Raw genomic sequence first — 18,987 nt, 5'->3', positions numbered from 1 at the left:
ATGCCTCAATTTTCTCATCTTTAAAATGAGGATAAAAAATTGCTCCCACTCAGTATTCTTGAGGGGATTAATATAGGTGAAGCACTTAGAAGAGTGTTTGGCTCTTTGTAAGGACACAATAAATGTTATTAAATATAATCGTCATTACCATTACCAGATCAGGAGGCATTTATATAGGCTACACAGTGGAAACTGAGAGAAACAGGGAATTTGGGAATTGGGTACAAGGTCAAAGGGGAATTTGGTAAGGGTGTAGATTTGCCTCCATCCTTTCTCCCATTTGTAATGAGCTACGGTTGGAAATGTGGTCTTTGCTGTTCCAAAGAGAGTAGTCCTGTTCGGGTAGCCCCCCTTTCCCACCTGCATCCCTCTTCCACCTTCACCAGGGCGAGCGAACAGTTCCAGGACCTGGGGCTCTGAAACCCTGTGGTCCAGACCCTTGCTTTGTGGCAGTTTAGGCATTATTGTTAGCCCTATTTAACTGATGGGATAACCAATTCAAAGGGCTTAGGGGACTTGAGATTTGATTCTTCTGCTTTTTGGGGCTTTGCCCACTCTAGCCCCGCCCAGGCCACAAGGTCATGTGGAATGATTTGGTCACTTGGTCACTGTGGGGCACACAGTGCAATACAGCATCTCAGCCTGTCTTCACTTCTCAGTCTCGTCGGCCTCAAACGTGTGAGGTGGGCTTGTTTTCTGCACCTTCCAGCGAGGCAGTTCTCCCGTCCTCAACACGCCTGGGGGGCAATGGCGACGGCTTTCAGTCGGGGACAGCCGAGATTGATCCCGCGCGGGCCGCCAGGACTCAGACGTGCACAGCAAGGGTGGTGCTATGGGGAGGCTGGGGGCGTGAGGGCAGGCAGGTGTTTGGCTCCCTCCCTCCCGGATGTGGGCAGAGGGAGGAGCCCCCGGCCAATCATCCACGTCCCTCAGTCCCTACGGAGAAGCTGCCTGGGACCTTGAAACGCGACCAAACGCGCTAGCTAGTTGGTTTTCCTAGTTTGGCAACTGGGTGGTGCCGCAGCCTCCGCCCGCTCTGGGAAGCCCCCACCTTGGTAACAAGCTGCTGATTGGCTGGCCATGGGGCACAGCGGACCAGTCAAAGCCCTCCCTGATGTCGAGGTTTGGCAGAGAGGAGTTAAAAAGGGCGGGGGGAGGCGAGACACTACGCGTATTCGGAGTGGAGGTGCTACGCGGGTAGGTAGCAGAGAATCGGGCCTTTCACCAGGAGAGGGCAGGCGGGGGAGGGGCCGAGGAGTGGCTGCCTCTGTGCCGGGAACCCCTCCCTCCCGCCACCTGCTGCTAGAGCGTCTCGGGTCCCTAAAGCTTAGGTCTTTCCCCCATTTCTCAGGCCTTCCTCACAGCCTGACCGACTGCAGGGCTGCTGCAGCCTTTCTTGAGCAATTTTGTAGGTTCTGGGTTTCTGAAACCTCCTCGGTCCTCTCTCCGAAGTCCCTCTGTATTTGGGCGTTTATTTTCCCAAGTCTGTTACTCGGGCCCTCTTCGTTTTCTTCTTGTATATCTGTGTGTGCTCACGCCCTCCTAAGGGCCGTGTTACCAGTCACCCATTCTCTAAAACCAAATTAACCATCCGCTTTATTACACTGTACCTATTGGCAACAACCTCCTAGACTTAGTTGAGTATACATTTCTGAGGACATACATTGTAAGCTTTGTAAGAGAAAGCATTTTGAATAACTTTGTTCCCCCACCTCAATGCACACAAACATACATACATACATATTCAAAGAACCTAGCACAGTAACATCAAGATTAGGACTCTAGAGACGGTGACAGGGTACAATTCCAGCTCTGCCACTGCTACTGGCTGTGTGACCTTGAGCAGATACTTCACCTCTCTGAACCTCAGTTTTTACCAATGAAAAATGCTAATGATAATAGCACCTACCTCCTAGCATTATTATGACAAAATGCCTGACACATAATGCCTAATAAATGATATTATTTTAGATATTAATAAAGAAGGAATGAGTATTACTTCCCCACAGTTAATCTCAGCCCCCCATTCTTGGTTTAGGTGCTAGGGATAACAACTAGATTCTAGGGACATTTAAAATTACTATCAGTAAAGCAATTTAGGACTCAGAATAAAGCTTAGCACAGTCTCACAGCCCCCAGCCTTCACATGGGTCCTGTTTTAGCTCATAGATTTTACGAAGGGAGAGATCTGTTGGCAAGATAGGATTCTTTTTTCCTCAAGGACTTTTCTTAAGATTTTTTTTTTTTTGGCCGCATTCAGCATGCGGGATTCCCCAACCAGGAATCGAACCTGTGCCCCTGCAGTGGAAGCTCAGAGTCAAGGACTTTTCTTCAAATTACTCCCTCTCAAAAATTTTAGAACAGCAGCATCTGAGGATTTACAATAATCCCATTTTAGTAGGATTTAACATTCTCCTTTTTTTTCACAGACTCGTGGGGTGCCCTACCTGACCTCTCCATATACTTACATTAACACCAAGGTGTGATTGTTAAGTTTTTCCCAAAACTCTCCACTGAAGTCCTTTCTTGTTGCTCAGAGACTCATCTTTTCTGCAGTCTTTGCCTCTCCCCCACATGCTACACACTGGTCCATAGATTTTCTTCAGTGAACACGGAGGCTGGCAATTCAGTGCTCACAGACCCCTAGTGGTCATCCTGCCATGTTCTATCACCTGCCATACCCTGTTGATGTCAGACGTGGCCTTTGTTGATGTTTTGCATTATTAAGAACAAAAACAATGATGTGTCTGGGGCACCTCAGTGGTGCCAGATGCTGGGGACAGGGAGGATGCAAGAGGCACACAGCACTGGGGTGTAGTTCAATGGGAAGCCAGTAGACCTGGGTTTCAGTGTTGAGTATATGCCATTAGGGGCAAGTCAATAAAAAGTGTTAGGTCTCAATTACCCTATCTGTAAAGTGGGTGTATCAGACCTGTCTCATTACTTTATAGATATTTTGGGAAAATAAATGGGGTCATACTGTTGAAAGCACTTCATATTTTTTGGAAATTAAAAGGGGTGTGTTTGTGTGGGTGTGGGTGTGGGTGTGTGCAACAGGCTATTAAATCCATTTTATGCTACTATTTCCATTTGGCTCCCAGAAATATGATCCAACAGTTGTTATTAAAAACTTATGAACCCAGCTTTGTGCTAACTGTTGTGAGATATATGGAGGGATCATATGACACGATCTCTACCTTTAAAGAATTTACAGTCTAACCAGTTTGCCCAACTAACACATGAAATGATGTGTCGTATTGACTGTGGGTCCCCCACATATCCTCTTCTATCTTACAAGTAAAGGATGATCTGGTGGTGTGACAATGGAGCCAATAGGTGGACGTGCCTTACTGCAGCTAGCACAACTGCTTACCTCTTACCTCTCTCTTTCTGTCCTTGGTGGGGTGTGGGGTCTTACAAACCATCCTCACTGCTGTCTTCGCCAATGCTCATGAGTCATGGCCTGATGTCTTGTGACCTGAGTTTGGGGAGATGCTCACCTTTGATGCTGCCCTTCACTTACTGTTCATGTAGTTACCTGTTCCTGATGCTTTCTCATCTGCACCTGCCCACTGCCACTGCTTACAAATGCCATCACAGCCATTGTAGCTACAGCAGCTCCTCTGGGGTGGGCTTTGGGTGGGACACTGAGGGTACTATTATTCCCAGCCCCCTGTCCCCGGCAAGAGAGACCACCTCCCTACCCCTTCTAATCTCTGTATTTGCTCCCACGGCCAGCTAGACTAGAAAAGATGCAAGTTGCTCACATTTCCCCACAGCACAGAGGGCTGTGTCCCTTTTGGGGCTCCCCCCAGCCTTCTTGGTGGAGGGAGCTAGTCTGGGATGGGGTGGAGGACCAGTTCTGTTGCTGCATGCTCAGCAGGCAGATTCCAGCTCCAGATTCTCTGTGCTGGCCCAGCAGATTTAGCTCCTTTCCTTTTTGGAGACTGTCAACAAAGACTCAGTATAGCTTCTAAGAAGGAGTAGATCAGTGTAATTGCTATCATCTTTGAAAAAAAAGATGGGCATGCAAATTAAAATAAATATCAATACCAAGTCTCATCCATCAGACTGTCCAAATTACTGAAATCTGAAGCAGTATTTGGCATCATGGGGATGTGGGGAAATGGAGGCTCATGTACAACTGGTGAGAGTGCACATTCGTACAACCCCTTTGGAGAGCAGTTTGACAGAATCTAGTAGAGGTAAATTGTTCATATTTCACGACTTAGCAGTTCCCTCCTGGGCATATATACCAGTAGTTTTTAACTGGTGGTGGTTTTGACCCCCAAGGGAACATTTGGCAACTTTGGAGATATTTTTGATTTGGACTGGGGAGGGGACAGATGCTAATGGCATCTAGTGGATAGAGGCCAGGGATGCTGCTAAACATCCTACAGGCAGTCCACTCTGTCCCCCCACCCCTTGCCCAACAAAAAATTATCCAGAGCCAAATGCCAGTAGCGCACTGTAAAGAAATCCTGATGTAAACTCTAGAGAGACTCTCAAATGCAATCTCAAAGAGACAGATAAAAGGATGTTCACTGCATTATTTGTTTCTAACATTACAGTATTGAAAATAATCTAAACGTCCCTCAAAAGGAGAATAGAGAAATAAATTTAGGTGTTTTCATACAATGGTTAGAATGAATGAACTGGAACTACAAGAATCAATATGGATAAATCTTGAACACACAATGTTCACTGAAAGAAGCAGAGTAATACAGAAAGTGCTACTCTGTAAAGTTTAAAGACACAAACAACTCTCTACTTCCCCTATGGATGTAATGCAAGTTAGTTATTTTTGTCTCCACCAAATTCCACAGCAAGTACCTGGAGACCTTTACATTCATTCTTTCATACACTAAATGCACCAACTATTGACATTATCTGGCTCAGGGTTTTGCATACAGAAAAAAATTGTTGAATGATTGAGCTGTGCTTATAGAGAGACAAGACCATGATTTGCTTTCTCTTCTTGCCTTTCCCCTATGATCTGCCTTTCTGCCTGTCTTTTCATGGCTTAATTTAGAGAGGGTCCCAGAACTTGGATGAGAAAACGCTGAATCTTCCTTTTTCACACTGCTAACTGAAATTTAGCATTCCCTTCAATTATGAAGGTAACAAGTCACTGCAGTATTAGCAACCTGAAGCTTTGTCACCAACTGAAATTACAGATATTTTCATATCACATTACAGTTATTGAAAATACATACATTCATGCTCATTTGCACTTCGAAATGACTGTAGTTATTTAGACTTGTTGCTGGATCTCGTTTTTTATGACATTAATACACATTTATATATATATATATGATCTAAAATATTTATACATTTTGATAACTGTACTTCATTGTAATTGGTTTCCTTTGGAATCCAATGGATTTTATTTTATACCTTTAAAAACATTTTGAGAAGAGGTCCATAGGCTTTGGCAGGCTGCCAAAGGGGTCCACAAATGTCAAGACTCCCTGGTTACACCATACCTTCTGATGCTTTGATTATTGGTTAAGTTTCCACTGGGGCTCGGTACTGATCAGAGCCGAATGGGAGAAAGTGGGCATGGATTGCCACCTTTAAAAGTTTCAGAAAAGACTCTGATGGCGCAAAGTGAGATCTGCCCACTAGTTGCTGGAAGACAGAACTGTGAGATTGAGCCAGGGCTTTGGAATGTTGGTAAAGTTTTTTGGTACTTGTGTCTGAAATAAGAGAATAAAGGCAGTAGATGGTTTTACCCCTGCCTACAGCTCCAGCCTCGTTGCTCCTTGCCGCTGTGCCCCCAGCCATTTTTGCTGTCTTTCAGTGTCCAGGAAGCTTCCTCCTGCATTAGGAGGTCTATACATGCTGTTATCTTTGCTGGACTTTCCTCCCATCTCTTCATCTAGGTAAGTACACTCTCCCTCCATATCTGATTATCTGCCCCTGATCCTCCAGACTAGGTCAGGCTCCTTGATAATCCTCATGTAGACCCATCCTCATCTCTTTCACAGCCCTTTCTCAGTTTGTAACTATGTGGTCCTTGGGGTGACTCTTTAGTTCACTGCTTGTCACTGCACCAGATTATAAATCCCCCAATGGCAAGGAAGGCTTGCTTTTATTGTCTGCAGTATCCCCAGTGCCTGACCAAGGGCTTGTGGTAAATATTTATTGATAAAGAGTGAATTTTAATTGGAAAATTCATAATGGGACTGTGAATGCTAGCAGAATGGATTTAGGTCCACAAAAAATAAAGTCGTATGGCCTCCCCCCACTGGTGACACCCCATCTACCACCAAGCATCCTCCACACTCCTAGTAGTTCTGCATACACCACTAACACAGAGATCTTCAGGCTAGCACAGTAGAAACAGTACAGCAAAACTGACAGGCTGGGGAGAGAGATGACCTGGGGTCAGATCCTGGCCTTGATGCTTTCTTCCTGGGTGATCTCAGCCTCTTTGTGCCTCAGTCTCTCCATCTATATAAAATAGTGAAAATAATAGTACCTCTGGCATAGAATGTTTAGGAATGCTAATGAAGCCACATAAATAAAACACCTAACATGTAAGTACTGATCAAATGGTAGCTTAAAGGAAAAGAGACAACTTTTATCCATCAGAGCCTGATGGATAATCCACTCCTGCTACCCTCTTGAGAAACACTGGATTTAGAAAGAGAATTTCACAGAATATATTAGTGAATATCTTCAGTAAATAATATATTCAGCTCAGTAAATATCAGTTGTGGTTATTTCTCTATTAGAAAATAGTGAATTGTCCTAAAAGCACAAGCCTAGCTCTTAAAGGCTTTCAAGAAATGTGCATTGAGAAGTTGAATGAAAGAGCAGATGGGCTACTGAATGCTTATTTTCCTTTTCCAGGCCCAACTTGGCTTTGCAGTACTTGACTGCCCTCAGTTCTACATAGTTGCCACTAGAGGGCAGGCGCGGTTAAGACAACAATACTCTGGACCCACCAGCGCCATAATTACTGGGTAAACAAGGGAGGATGGTTGAAGGAGAAAAATGATAGAATGATTGAAAAAAAAAATTTTTTTTTCTTTATCTCTTGGGGACCAAATGGAAGGAAATATGGAGCTAGTGAGACTGAAGTTAGACTTAAAGAAGCACTTCCAGAGCACAGAGTTTGCTAACTAGAGATTTTATACAGGTGACTTTTTAAAAACCTCTTAGCTATATCTACCCAAGCAGAATAGATGAGAAAGTGGGCTCCTCCAGTCTGAGGCTTATGTGACCCTCTCTTAAAGTAACCCTTCTGTGTCTGCCTTAATTGACTCCATTCTTGCAGATGCAATTGTAAAATAACTTTATTGGTTGGGTTAGCCACCACTCATGCTTTTCCTGTGATAAGGATCCTTTATAGAGGCATGATGGTGTTCACATGCAGATACTTTCTGAAGAGCCCTGGGGCAAGGGACAGCCTTGCCCCTCACCTCAGAGCTCCTTTTTTGAAATGAGCTGGTTTGGCTTTTGTGGATTTCAGGGTCTGGAGCCAAGAAGCAGTCCAAGTATCCCCCCCTTCCCTTTTCAGGGAAACTGCTTCCAAGCATACACTGTATCAGGGACACAATGGCATCTGGGCAAGGAGCAGATTAGGGCTAGCTGTCCTCAAGCAGTCCCTGGCCATGGCTGGATGGCTCCCTCCCAATGGTACCCCAAAGAGCAGAAGGGTTAGGTCCCCGGACAACACTACTTTCAGAAATGGGAAGAATTACTTGCTCTCCACCCAAGCTATAAAGCAACAGCCATCTTCAGTAATGAGAGTGTAGCTCAGAGATGTGGAAGCAGAGGGTTTTGTGCTCAGTACAGGCAAGATTTGGCTGCCTGGCCTGGGCTTCACTGACCCAATGAGCATCTCCAGCCAGAGCTGGTACTATTAACTGTGGCCTTAGGACAAAACAATTAGTACAGATACCAAAACAATTAATACCACAGCCTCCTCCTTTGGCAAGTCCAGGGCTGGTTGGAGTCTGTCTCTCCCATCAGGATATAGACCTTTCTGCTTGCATAAGAGGAGAGGACAAATTACCTCTCTCATGCTTTGAGAACCGCATGGACTCTGCCTTTGAAGATAAAGACCCAAGTAGGGAGCTGCTGGGAATGCAGAGAGTGCTGGCTAAGAATGAAACTACTGCAGCTGCTTCCTCAATTCAGCCAGTTCGAGGTGTGTTTCCCTCCATTATGGATGCTGATGATAAGCAGAATCTGGCCTTTCCTCTTTTTTTTTTGGTCAAGCCCAAACTAGTCTCCAGCTGAGTCCACAGCCTTTCCTCTTTTGAAGTCTGATCCACCTTCAAAGAATTGCTTAGCTGCTGAAATATAGCCCCATACATTTAGCTAAGCCTGAGGTTGGTTTTCTCCTCCCACATCAAGCCAAGGACATGGTCATCATACTGGTGACCTCTGGTGTAGAGGTGACTCTTGGTGTCCTTCCAACCTCAGACACGAGTGTGAGTTCTCTGCACAGGAACTGGGCAGATGAGCATATGCCTTGGGGTCTCCTGCCTCTGCCCAAGGAGAGAAGAGGTGTCTGTGGGGCAATGTTGAGTGGATGAGGCGGACTTAGGAGGAGGGAGTTGGCCAAGAGGTATATACTGAGAAGCGGCGAGTGGGAGCCCAGAGTAACTGCACAACTAGCCCAGCACATGGGAGAGCTGTCAAGCGCTGCTCACAGACAGAGTCAGTGATTGTTTAAAAAGTAAGGTTATGTACTATTGCTCAAGCAAATTTTAGGGGTTCACGGCACCAGATCGTTGTGAAGAATGGGTAATGAGATTTCTGGGGTTGGGACTTCAGGGATTACTCCCTCTGCCACCACTTCTGTCCTGGAAAGGAGAGTTTCATGTCCCTCAGAAGAAGGCTGCCTGTCCCCTGATTCCACCTAAACTTGCCTACAGGGAAGAAGACTGTAGAGGGAGCCCATGGACTTCTGTCACATGGTCTGTCCCAGACCTTCCAGCAAAAGCCAAACCAAACCATCAAGCCAAATGCAGAGGGGCATGGGGGCTCTGGCCCTGCGCCCAGTGCGTGGGCCGCTCAGATCTCGATGAGGCTGGCAAGGCGCAGGCAGAGGGGCGCGTCGGGCGGCATGGCACTGCGCTTGATCTCGTTCCCGTCCAGGCGCAGCACCTGCAGCTTGGAGAAGTTCATGACGTCCACCACGGTGCAGAAGCTGCTGATGGAGAACTCTGTGGGAACAAGAGGGGCGGGGGTGGGTCGGAGAAGCCCAGATCAGGGACCTGGGTCCGCAGTGAGGCCAGACAGCCTCTGTGAAGCTTCTAATGTGAGAGGTGGAACTCGGCTGGGTGGAGCAGGCACTTTCCAGGATCAGAGTCATACTTACACCAATTAGTGGGCAGAACCGGAGACAGAGTGGGGTCTCTGCCTGTGTAGCTCCACCTCATACCCATCCCTCTCTGTAGACCCTGGAATGTCCTGGAATGTCCTTCCAGCCAGGCCTTGATCTTTTCCCATCTATGGGCAGCAGGTGGCAGCAGAAGGCAGTCAAAGACGAACCCTAGCAGCTTTGATTGCTTTTGGAGAGGAGGGTGTTTCCGAATTGCCTTGAGAAGGAAGACTGGGGAAATGCAGGGACTTAAATCTGGAATATTTCCTAACACTTTGCAGATAGAGAAAGTGGCAGGAAATAAAAGAGAGAAAATCTAGACTGAGAGACAAGTGTCTCTGAGTTCAGAGCTTTGAGGGCGTTGTCCGTGTACATTCTGAGTAAAGCCAAAGGAGTGAGCGAGGCCCTGAGGTTTAAGGAGATGGAGACTGATAGATGAACAGGGCTGCTATGGAGCTCGAAAGTCAAATAAATAATCCCTTGCATCCCGCATTTAATATGATATGGTTTACCCTCCTTTTTTGTGATCTCAAAAGAAGTACCCTTTTATGAAGATTTTCCCTCCAAACCATGCAATCCTAATTGATACAGTAGTTCTGTTTGATTTAAATACAAATCCTTCTGCTACCATTCACCTTGTTCTCCCTCTGGTTGTCCTCTTGGACAAATCAACCACCTCTGTCTCTAGCCTACTGGGTCAGGAACTTGAAGGATAAAAACCAAGAACTCAGCTAAAACTCCAGCAAGGACAGCCAGAGTCACCACTGAGAAGCTGCTGAAGCCCCTAGAGGCTGCCTTCAACATGGTGTGTGAGAGCGTCAGGAAGGTGGCTCATGTCAAAGGGGCTTTGGGTGAGGTTACCTGTCGGGTCTCTGTAGGCTGTAACACTTAGGCAGACCCAGAGCTGGGCTTGCTTTTGCTTCAACCAGAGGCATTCCTCTGCTTGCCACAGTGGTCAGGAGCTGTGTGTCAGCCTGGAGCTGGGCAGGAGGAATGGGAGGAAGGCTTTCCTGACTCTCTTCCTAGAGGTGACCTTCGAGGGCATTGTGGATGGAGAGATTATGGGTATGAACATGAAGGTTGCAAGGAAGACAGTATGGAGAGCTTAGATAGATGAAGAAATTGTCTTTTAAATTAGCACTAGCAATTGTTTTCAGTCTCTGTCAAGACTGACGGAGAGGAGGTGGGGTGAGGCTGCAGCCAGTTAACTTGTACTGCAAATGTAAGGTAGAAAACCCAGCCCCAAAGAATAATGAGAAGAACAGGAAATACCCTTCTTTGGAGAGCACTCAGAGGAGGGGGGTGGAGACCTGGAATGCTTTTGGATGTTTCCTTTCTGGTCCCAGGGAATAGATCAAGTGGCCTCCAGGTGGACAGGTTGGGGGCAGAGCCAAGGCCAGGGGCCAGGCCTATGGTGTCTGGATGGAACAGGTGGAGTGGCTTGGGCTGGGGAGAAGTAAAGTGGCCCAGCTTAAATATCACCTCCAACCCTGTCGGGGGACTGCACTTAGGGGTTCCACCATAGATTCTCTACACCATCCTGGGGCCTTCAGACTGCCTGCTAAAGTCCTGGATCCCAACTGTTGAGCACTTAGGGGCTGTTCAGCACACAGCATGTATAGATTCTATCCACAGGCTGAGCACCGTGAGCCCCCCTGTTTATCTTCCCTAAGCTCATGAATAGGACAGGGGCTTCTGCTTGGAGACTCTGGAGGACACTTTCCATCCCAGATTAAATTCTGACAAAAGTCTTTCCAAATTCCTCCTGGTATACCCGCCCTGCTCTCTGGATCTCAGAGCTACTGAATAACATTCTGAGCTGTGTTTCCTGCTATTGCCAGGCTGGAAAAACTGAGGGAGATGCTAATGGAAGAAGGAAGGGGGAGGGAGAGGGCCAGGCCTAATTCCCCTGCACACCCTTCAGCTCCTGTCCTTTTAGCTCGCCTCTCAGAGGGTTGCTTCAATATCCCACCTTCACCACCCACCCCTGCTCTGGGTCCCTGACCAGCTGTGCAGGGAGACCTCCTTCACATTTGCCCAGGCGAGGGGCTGAGCTTGGAGAACTGTCTTTCCTGCTGGTGGTCTGAGTCGGAGAGATACTCCTTCCATTCTCAGCTAGAGAAGCCTGGCTTTCAGTCCTTTGATGTTGATGGTAGAGGCTATGCTACAAGATCTGGGTGACCTAAAGAGATTGCCTTTCCTTCTCTGTGTGTCAGTTTCCCCATCTTTGCGATGAAAAAAATAAAACAGAACAAAACTGTACCTGGCAATTTCAAAGTGGCAATGAGAAGAAAAGCTTATAATATAGTTACTGTGTATCGCTTTTTCAATTATATGCCAGGCGAACCAAGCACTCTACATGTATTAATCCACTAATTAAGAAAAATAAGGAGTTGGTGTTATTTTGCCAAAAGAAGACTAAGAGGGAGATAACCAGACAAAGGGGCTTTGGCTTAAATTGCACAAGAAGGGATTTGGGGTAGACACTGGACATTTCTAGGTTTGACTTAAGGGAGAACTTTCTTGCAAGACCTTGAGACACTCGACTAAAGTGATTTTATCTTTGGCAGAGCTTTTGGAAGGGGTGAACCGCCTTGTATTTGCGCGGCAGATGTGGTTCTGCAAGAAGGCCGGGTGACAAGCTGCTGCAGTGGAGACTTTCCCACCCCAAGTTTCACTGATTGTACAGTTAGGCAATAGCTAATGGCTTCTCTCCCATGACAGCCGCTCTTTGTTGTCACATTTTCAAGGTCAAACTCTGATAAAACACAGTATACAATATGACGTTTCTGTTGTGACGATCCTCCTGTATTTAGAATGAGTGACAGATAGGTAGTGGTGACTTCTGGGTGGGATGATGGACAGCTACAAGCAAATGTCAAACCCTTTGCAGCATGCAACATCTTAGAGACCAGAGAACCCTGCCTTGGGAATAGGAAGACCCGCACCCCCACACCCCCACCCCCCAAAGAAAGAGAGACTTTAAATACAAAACAGTTTGCCCTATACATGATGGTGTCTTGCACTTCCAACTAGAGAGCCAGGCACCTCTTCACCTTGCCCGCCTCACAGTCAACCTCTGGGACTGGTGCCTCTCTCACTCAGAGGGCTGTCTAGCTCGTTCACATCTTGCCAAACGACTGATCTGTTCCCTGAGCACAGGGAGAGAAAGTATTGATGGGAGAGGTTGTGGACTCAGTCCCTATCCATGCTTTGATGGTGCTGTTTGCTCTCAGCAGGCTCTGCTTCAAAGCCCTTTGCCAATGGTCATTAATGAGTCCTTCATTCCCCAGGGAGAAGGGTACTTTGCTGCAGAGGAAGAGAGGTTAAAATCTGGCTCTGTACCTTCCAGCTGGATTAAGATATCAGAGGCCCTGGGGTAATGTAAGCACATTATGAACACAAGATCCCGAGAGGGAGCTGAAAATCAACTAGATAATCCAATCTGAAATGAAGATTTTAGTTCTTGGAGACAGAGAGGCAGCACTTTAGGCCTTTTCTGGGAAGAGCTTGGAAAACAAGAAGCCCTTGTCCTTGTCCACCACCCCAGGGTTTTGTGGTGGTCAGGCTCATGTTACCCTAGGGGGCCTCTGCCCTGCCACCAGGGGCTCCTTGTGCTCCAGGCAGAACCAACCAGAGCAAGTGCTGCATTCAGCTCTGAGAGGCTACAAATGCTTGTCCACCAGTTGTTATGTTTAAAAAGCAAATAAACATCCAAACACAAGACCAGGCTGTCGAGGCATGAGTAGATCAGGTGGAAACAGAGAGCTCATCCTCTTCTGGGTCAGTGAGAAAGTACAGATACCATGGTTTCTTAACAGCACACTTTCCTCCTGAGATGGACCATAGAAGTTCAACTTAAATCCCCCTGTCTATGAACTGCCCCCTCCCAAACCTCTCCAAACTCCTCTCTCACTGCTTAACACATGACCCCTTCCTCTTAGACACACGAATTTCCTGGCTGCCCCCTCCAGGTGGCCTGTTAAATGACTGGGCCCTTTGTTTGTGGCAATTGCGTTTCTCAGAATGGCTTAGTCCTGTGTTCCTCCAGCCCATGCCCGCTTATCTCTCAAGACCTAAATTGAGACTTACCTCTTCTGGGAAGTCTTCTTCCATACCAACCCACTCTCCCACTGACTTTTCCTAGCTCTGCTGTGTAGTATAAGAGTATGCCACTATGTACCATTTTGTACAGGGGTATGGCAGGGTTTTCAGCTTACTTCATTGGTACTCTTTGGTTCCCCTACTTCTATTTCTTCTGTATTGCCCCCAGCACTCAGAATTGGGTCTTTCCAATGCAGCAGACAGCCCTCCCCACTCCCCTTTGCCAAAGTCTCACCATTGATCCTATTGCCTTGGAGGTAAAGGTTCTCCAGGTTGGTGTTCACTGGGGGGATCTTCTGCAGCTGGTTGTAGGAGAGGTCGAGCTCAAGGAGGCTGCTGGAATTGAAGGTGTTAGAGGCCAGGCCATTGTTGGTGAGACTGTTGTGGGACAGCCGCACATACAGCAGCTTGGGCGACCCCCGGAAGTAGCTGTCGGGGACCGAGTAGACATTGTTGTGCTCTAGGTACAGCTGCTCAAGGGCTGAGGGCAGTCCATCAGGCACCTTCCGAAGGTGGTTGTAACTTAGGTCCAGCAAGATCAGTGACCGGAGGCCTCTCATCGAACTGCCCACTTCCTGGATCTCGTTGTGTTGGAGGTACAAGGCCGTGAGGTTCTCCAGCCCCTCCAGCGCGTTGTTGGGGACCCTCGAGATCCGGTTGTGGTCGAGATGAAGCTCCCTCAGGGATCGAGGCAGTGGGCCAGGCATCCGGGTCAGGTTGTTGTGGTCCAGGTACAGCCTCTCCAGGTGCCTCAGCTTGGAGAAGACCTTCTTGCCCACCTTATCACTGATGATCTGGTTGCCATGGAGAGCAATCCAGAGCAGCCCAGTGGCGTTGTCAAAAACGCCCTCCTGGATGGAAGAGATCTGATTGTTCTGGAAGTAGACGTACTTCATGCGGGAGGGGACGAAGGGTAGGTACTTGAGGTTGCGGTTGTCACAGTACATGGCTGTGGGGAAGTTGGGGGGGCAGTCGCACTCTTGGGGGCAGTCGCGGGGCTCTGGTGGGGGTGGAGAGCCATAGGCATAGGCTGGACCTTCCTCTCCCCCGTAGGGGTAAGGCTCATAGGGCTCATAAGGGTAAGGGTCATAGGGATCGTAGTAGGTGGACTGCTGGTTGCGGAGGTAGTGGAACCACCAGTGGGTGTCTTCCTCATATTGTGCCCGGGAAAGGGAGCAGAGCCCTGCCAGCAGCAGGAGGGAAACCCACTGCATGTTGTCTCTCTGCAAGAAGGGAGAGAGAACAGAGTAAGCAGGCATGAGTGAGACTCTAGGGGGGCAGGGAGGCAGAGCAGGTGAGCCTTAGTCTTTGAGCTCTGCAGACCTGACTTCAGCAGCAAACAGCTGTGAGCAGGAGCCTTGCTCTCACTTCCTCTGGGCCTCCTCCCAGTGCCGCCTCTACACACTTGGTCCAGCGGAAACTTGGCTGTCTGGGGGGAGCTAGGTGCATTTTCCTCTGGTCATAGAGTCACAGAAACATAGCCTTTGAGATTAGAAGGAGCTTGAATGGAAGTGCTGCATTTTTTTTGGAGGGCAGGTCCATAGGAACCTCTAGCAACCTGAAGGTACTGTTGGGGGAGCTAGAAAGGCCACAGCAATTCCCATGGGAGTGGTAGTGGTGGTGGGTACTCTTTAGGCCTGAATTCACATCCAGTTTGGACTCCCCAGGACATAATGTTTCCCAAGAGTCCAAGGAAAAAGCCCTCTGGCTCTTTCCATATCTCTGGGAAACATCCAGAAGTGGCTTGAGATCTCAAAGGGGAAGATCTGAACTACTTGGGAAGGCAGAGGGTTTCTGTTTTGAGTCTGTGGGGAAGGTTGTGGTCCCCCTGCAGCCGCCGCAAGGCTTGGGCTTGTGGTGCCAGCATCTGTAACAGTGCCAGCACCTATAACAGTCTGCTGGTGAGGAAACTCTCTGGTTGGCAGTTTGTGGCTACACATGCAACTTGGCTGGCACAGGGTCTTCATGTAACAGTTATAGATTCCCTCCAGACTGGGGCCACTGCCACCCAGGTATGGCACTTGTCTTCTAGAGTGGGTACTGAGTGCATGCAAGTCTTAGTGCACTCGTCCAGTAAAGTGTTACTACTTCTCACACTCCACCATGGACATTATGCAAGAGCCAAATGGGGCCAAGAGACTGAATGAGGAACATCAAACAATGGAACAGGAATTGAAGACTCTTGAGTATGCCCAAGGGAACATGGCTTTAGAATGGGATTCTGGCATCCTCCTCTCCCATCCCAAGCTACCTCCAGATTACCAGGCTCCATATCTAGACCCCCACATTTCCTGGCAGCCCATTGCCTTCGAGCTTGTTATGCTAGCGAGATGAGAGCAGGGTGGGCTTAGAGAGAAGTGTGGGTTTGGTGTCACCTGAGAGGGAAGCTGAAGGAGTGGAAGATGAGGGGTCATGGGGTAGCATATCAGGCTGGATGTCTTACTCTGAATACCTATAGCCAAAGCACTGCATAACCCCTGTGAGCAATGGGTACCTTCCAGAGGGGTGATTGTCACCCTTGGGCAGAAAACCTTAGAACCTTTCTTGGTCTGGGAATAGTCACGTATGCCATTCACGTTGCTATTGGCCCTTGCTGGGGTTGGCAACTGTGGACAGGAGAAAGAAAAGAGTCTAAAAGCCAACATCAAATCCAATGAACCGATGAGAAGGACCCTAATGGTGACAATCTAGTCACCTTCTGGCCACCGGCTCTGTCAGACCTCTCTGTCCCCTGAAAACAATTCCCTTAGGCCCACTTTATTCCATTAGCCTCTGGGTTGCAGAGGCGAGGCACCTGGCTCATCCTCAGGCAGCCTCAGACAAAGAGCCCACAGTGTTTCTGAGGAGCCAACCCAGCCACCCACTGCCTGGGCATGCTGGCTGGGCCTTGGCACTGGCCAGGGGAACACGGATGGAATGGCCCATTGCCAGCAGCACATTTTTCCATGCTCAGCTCTGGGCTGCTGCAGGATCACGGTGGCTGTCTGGAGGCTGGCACAGTGAGCCTCTGTCTTCATTTCTCCTTCCAGACTAAGCACCGTGGCAGACAAGAGCCATCTTCCTCTTCAAGACCCAGCCTTCCAGGGCTGTGCTTCCTGCCCACTTGACTCTCCTTTGGAGTCATGACTGCTAAAAGGGTTTGGTGGCACCTTATTCCTCTCTTTACCCTACCCCCATCTCTTAGCAATGTTGATCTAAGGTTTATACTCTTAAATCCTCACCCCCCCACCCCCAATGATAGAGACCCTCCTGTGCTCAGAGTTTTGTGAGGTGGAGAGTTTCTAGGACTGGCACTCTCTGAGTTGGGGGGAGCTTACTCAGGAGTTACTGCTGTTCTTTCATTTCTCCATTCTAGAGAACCATTTCTCCCTTCTGTCAGAGTCCAGGAGGTCAAACCAGAGCTATTCCCTAACCTGAATTGGATCCCCATTTCACAGCTCCTTGGACCTGGTCAAGTCTCAACATTTCTGTGTATTCTTTCCCTTTCACCCCAGCAACACACAAGTGTGCATGTGCACGCGTGCACACACACACACACACACACACACACACACACACTACACAAAACTCCCTCTCCGCTCTCATAACAGAATTTAGTTACCACAACCCTTCTGAAGAGAGACTGCAGGGACACAGGGCTAGGATGGTGGGCTTTCTGAGTAGTAGTAGGGCAGAGCTGGCTACCTTAGATACCTGGCCCTTCACTTTTTCATGCCTGAGAACTGGATGTCCCCCAACAACAGAAAGAAACTGTAGGACAAAGGTAGCATGTTGGAAACCCTTCCTTCTACTCCCCTTTCCCCGCTCCAGCATCCTGGGACACAGCCCAGATGGGAGAAGGACGAATGACTCCTTCCGCCCGGCCCTTTCCCTGCTCCCCAGCCTGTTTGCTCTTGTTCCTTTATGGAACTACCAGGGACAAAACCTGAAGTAAAATGACTGACTTACCTCGAGTTGAACCTTTCAGAGAATGACCACGTCTCTCTGTCTGGCCTCCTTGGTTGGAGAGTGTGTGAGAGGGAGAGGAGTGAGGGTGTCTACTGAGAGTGTGTGTGTCTGTGCCAGGCCAGGGCCCGCCCCCAAATTCCTAATCAAATATTGTGAAGAGAGGGGTTGAGGAGCCCGGATCCTGGCTTTTTCGGCTCTGCTGCAGGGGCGGAGCTCACACTCAACCACGCAAAATCCTGCTGTCCGCCTGACGCTATAAAAACCACCTTCTTTCCACTCATCTTCCCTAAAGCATTGGCAGCTCAGGGTCTCTTTCTGCTGAATGAGTTAGTGGCGCCCTAGAAGTTATTTGTACAGTCTCTTACGAAGCGCCTGGATTTCTCATTAAACCCACAAGGGCAGATGCAGGGATGGGGAGGGCCAGGATTTGGGAAGAGGCATCTTAACTCTTTCAGCAACCCACGGGTCCCACCGGAGAGCTAGTGCTCACCCTTCTGGGCTCCGGCGCCCTCTACGGGCAGGTGGTTAGGCTAATGGACAAGGGAGAGGACACAGGACAGCTGGCTCTGGCTCCAGTTCCATCCCTGACCAGTGTAGACTTGTCTGGGCTGTAGGGTTTCTCTCTCCCCACTGGGATAAAAGGGAAGAAAGGGACTCTCATATTTGTTGATCACTTACTGTTCACTAGCCTCATGCACTTTCGCCTGTCTCATGATGATCTTAGGGTTAGCAACAAGTACCTTGCTGAGTTGTAGCAAGGACTCTGTGAGGTAGTTTGTGTTTGGCCCCTGGCCCAGAGATGATTGCTGTTGTGCCCATTTTACAGATGTAGAGACCCTGAGTAAGGGGAAGATGAGGTCGGAGAAGCAGGCAGGAGCTAGACCATGAAGGGAATTTTAGGCTATGGAATGGATTTAACTTTTATTCTGAATGTTTAAAAAGCAACCTGTTTTAAGCAGAGGAAGTGAAAAGATCTGACCTACTTTTTTAAAAGCACATGGGAGAGACTGCTGTGTGGCAAAAAGCAGGAAAGTGTGGAAGCAGGAGCTCTAGCCCGCCTTTGTTGAGAGGTAATGGCAGGTTGGGCTAGTGCAATGGAAGAGGGAACAATGTATTTTTAGACAAGGAGTCTTGAAAATGGACCAGATAGGGAGTTAGGGGAAGTCAAGGATGAGTCCTTGATTTTGAGTTTGAGCAACTGGTTGGGTGGTAGCACCATTTCCTGACATTAGAAAGCTGGGGAGGGACAGAGTCTAAGTTAGAGATGCCTGTTAGGCATTCCAGTGGAGATGCATGCAGGCAGTTAGATGTATGAGTCTGAACTGGAAGTTCAGGGACTAGAAGAATTTGGATTACCTAGAATCTCAGTAGCTTAGATGAACCCATGCATCCTGAATGCTCTTTCCTCAACTAACTGCCTCATGCTAACATCCAAGGAACACCCCTTTAAATTTTTTTAAATTGTGGTAACTAACTCATAACATAAAATTTACTATCTTAACAAATTTTAAGTGCACAGTTCAAAAGTGTTAAGTATTGCTGTACAGCCAGTCTCTAGAACTTTTTCATCTTTCAAAACTGAAGCTTTATAT

The 18,987-nt window shown here is 48.1% G+C and overlaps 1 protein-coding gene and 1 long non-coding RNA gene across 9 annotated transcripts in view; one reads left to right on the top strand and one right to left on the bottom strand.

Moving 5' to 3' along the window:
- The first annotated feature begins 1,150 nt into the window (after positions 1–1,150).
- The window catches only part of LOC309631101, a 148,561-nt gene continuing 130,724 nt past the window's right edge, over positions 1,151–18,987 (top strand). For 7 of the 8 annotated variants that reach the window (XR_014246056.1, XR_014246057.1, XR_014246058.1 and 4 more), the window contains exons 1-3: positions 1,151–1,197; positions 5,804–5,885; positions 6,859–6,971. This is a non-coding gene — a long non-coding RNA (uncharacterized lncRNA). Of the gene's footprint in view, positions 1,198–5,803; positions 5,886–6,858; positions 6,972–11,913; positions 13,677–18,987 lie in introns of those variants that run through there. The other variant, XR_014246063.1, reaches the window with a different exon arrangement.
- On the bottom strand, positions 7,287–17,752 carry FMOD (fibromodulin). Its single transcript, XM_082396907.1, has 3 exons — positions 17,396–17,752; positions 13,683–14,670; positions 7,287–9,185 (listed from the first exon to the last, which is right to left on the bottom strand). Exons 2-3 carry the CDS (start codon positions 14,659–14,661, stop codon positions 9,034–9,036), a joined length of 1,131 nt encoding a protein of 376 aa, XP_082253033.1. The 5' UTR covers positions 14,662–14,670; positions 17,396–17,752; the 3' UTR covers positions 7,287–9,033.

Source organism: Balaenoptera borealis, assembly GCF_965194805.1.
Source record: "Balaenoptera borealis genome assembly, chromosome: 1".
Classification (NCBI taxonomy): Eukaryota; Metazoa; Chordata; class Mammalia; order Artiodactyla; family Balaenopteridae; genus Balaenoptera; species Balaenoptera borealis.
The sequence above is the reverse complement of the archived record's forward strand: the minus strand, read 5'-3'. Positions and strand labels throughout refer to the sequence as shown.